Source organism: Quercus robur, chromosome 2 (assembly GCF_932294415.1).
Source record: "Quercus robur chromosome 2, dhQueRobu3.1, whole genome shotgun sequence".
Classification (NCBI taxonomy): domain Eukaryota; kingdom Viridiplantae; phylum Streptophyta; class Magnoliopsida; order Fagales; family Fagaceae; genus Quercus; species Quercus robur.
In genome coordinates, this window is record NC_065535.1 from 42,011,992 (window position 1) to 42,014,254 (window position 2,263).

The 2,263-nt window shown below is 44.9% G+C and overlaps 1 protein-coding gene across 1 annotated transcript; it reads right to left on the reverse strand.

Moving 5' to 3' along the window:
* Positions 1 to 1,041, reverse strand: LOC126699157 (uncharacterized). The gene has a single exon (XM_050396814.1). It carries the CDS (start codon positions 1,039 to 1,041, stop codon positions 1 to 3), a length of 1,041 nt encoding a protein of 346 aa, XP_050252771.1.
* Positions 1,042 to 2,263: the final 1,222 nt, after the last annotated feature.

The window sequence follows — 2,263 nt, forward strand, 5'->3', positions numbered from 1 at the left end:
TCAGATCTCCTTTAAATCTGAACTCCACGAACCATTCTCAAGTTTTATCGCATCGATGTTATTTCTCCTTCTCCGGATGATGGTGGAAAGGTGGAAAAATCTTGAATTTTTATCCCCTAGTTTGAGCCAAAGCTCTCTAGACTTTTGGCGCCAAAGGGCTTCGCTTCTAATTAACCACTTTGATAACTCAGACTGCAGCAAGATTTCAGTTGCTTCATTCTCTTGGGACGGAGGGCTATCTTGGACATGCTTAATTTTCTGGAGGAGGGAATTTATTTTGTTTTGACATTGGCCAAAGACTTCCTTGTTCCATTTTCGAAGAGCATCTCTGGTAGCAGCTTGCTTTTTATAAAGCTTGACAAACTCTGATCCGGTAGTTTTTGTTTTCCACGAATTCTCCACAACAATAGGACATCTATTATCTCTAAGCCAGGCTGCTTCGAAGCGAAATGGCCTGTGGGCAAAGGACTCTGATGGATTAGTATCCAATAAGATAGGAGTGTGGTTAGATTTTATAGCACCAAGATGGGCGATGCTAGCCTTCCGGAATGCAAGTCTCCACGATATGCTTGCAACACCTCTGTCAAGTCTCCTCTTGATAGGAGCATTACCCCACTTGCCTTTTGCCCATGTGAATTTGCTGCCTGTGAAGCCAAGATCAATGGCACCTAACTCAGCCATGAGCTCTTTGAGGTAATTAGTAGTAAATGAGCCACCTTTCCTGCTACCAAGAGTCTCATTGTCATTTACCACGAAGTTGAAATCTCCGAGACAAACCCAGGGGCCTTGGTGTGATTCCAAGAGAGCGAAAAGGTTTTCCCAGGCCTTTTTCTTTTTGGAGTGGTATGGGGGCCCATAGAAACCAACCAAGAGCCAGTCACAGACTACATTGGAAATTTTGATGGCGATCATGTTTTTGTTGTGTTCCACACCTATGATTGAAAGACCATTTTTCCACATAATACAAAGACCTCCAGCTGAGCCTTTAGCTTCCACAACGATTTTATTTTCAAAATAGAGAGAGGATTTAACAGAATCCATGCGAACATCAGTAGCTTTAGTTTCAGACAAAAAAATTAAATCGGGTCTAGCCCCTTTTATTTGAGCCCTTAGGGCTCGAACTGTTGAGGCGTTGCAGATGCCTCGACAGTTCCAACCGAGAATCCTCATTTGCAGTAACTGGAGTGGAAACAAGGGAAGGGAGAGATAGATATTCATCATGGTGAACCAAAGAGTTAGAGCAGATTGGGTTGTACCTTTCATTGAGAATATATTGTTCGAGCTTTGATTGAGGAATCAGATTGATGGTGTTAGGATCGAAGTAGAATGACTCAGAGCTCGTAGCTGCCTTCCTCAGACGCTTGGCTACGCTTGTTGTTAACTGCCTTGGAGTTCTTCTCTTTAACAGATTTGGGGTGATTTGGTCTTGGGTTGTATGAATGGTGATGAGGATGCTTAGGGTGATGGGGTTAGTTGGCTTATGGAATGAGGGGAATTTGGTGGTGGAAGGACAATCGAGGAGATGAGGGATTTGAGCATCTAGATGGTTCAGAGATGGTAAAGGGGGAAGAGTGGTTTGGGGTTGGGTTTATGAGAGGGAATCAGTCTGAGGTGGGCTAACTATAGGGATGTGTGGGCTGTTGAGGTGAGGGTCAGGAGTAGGCCCAATTTTAACTTGGACTGGGGTTAGTATAAACAAGTTTCTGGTTGCTCCTGATTTGGAGATGCTATGTGGGTTTGCTGACGCAACAGGCGCAACGGGCTCTAAATGGATTGGCTCTAACATGTTACTTGCTACCTGTGTAGATAACAGCTTAGCAATACTGGAGACATTCTCTGTTATGGTACTCTCCATGATTCCAGGGCTGTTGGAGTGTGGCTGGTGTACCGGGGGGGGGGGGGGGCTGATGACTGCCACGTAATGGGTAGAGTGTTGTGTCGTGTGCTGCAGCCAGCTATGCTCCCGGAGTGAGGGTGTTTTGGTAATGTTGGTATCTCAGCTTCTGTTGGTGGTGTTATGGATAGGTTGGTGGCCATGGGTGGTTCAAACAAGCCTGGCGAAGTCTCATCGCTTTCAACTTTTAGCCAGGGCTCTGAAGCATTGAATCTGTGTCCGTTGGGGTTGGAAAGTTGGAATAAAACCCCGTTGTAAAATTTCTCAGAGTGGCCAATAATACCACATCTGAAACAAACCTCTGAAATTTTCTCATACCTTAGGCAAATCCATAGGTCTTTTCTATTTGGTCTGGGAAGGTAGAAACCT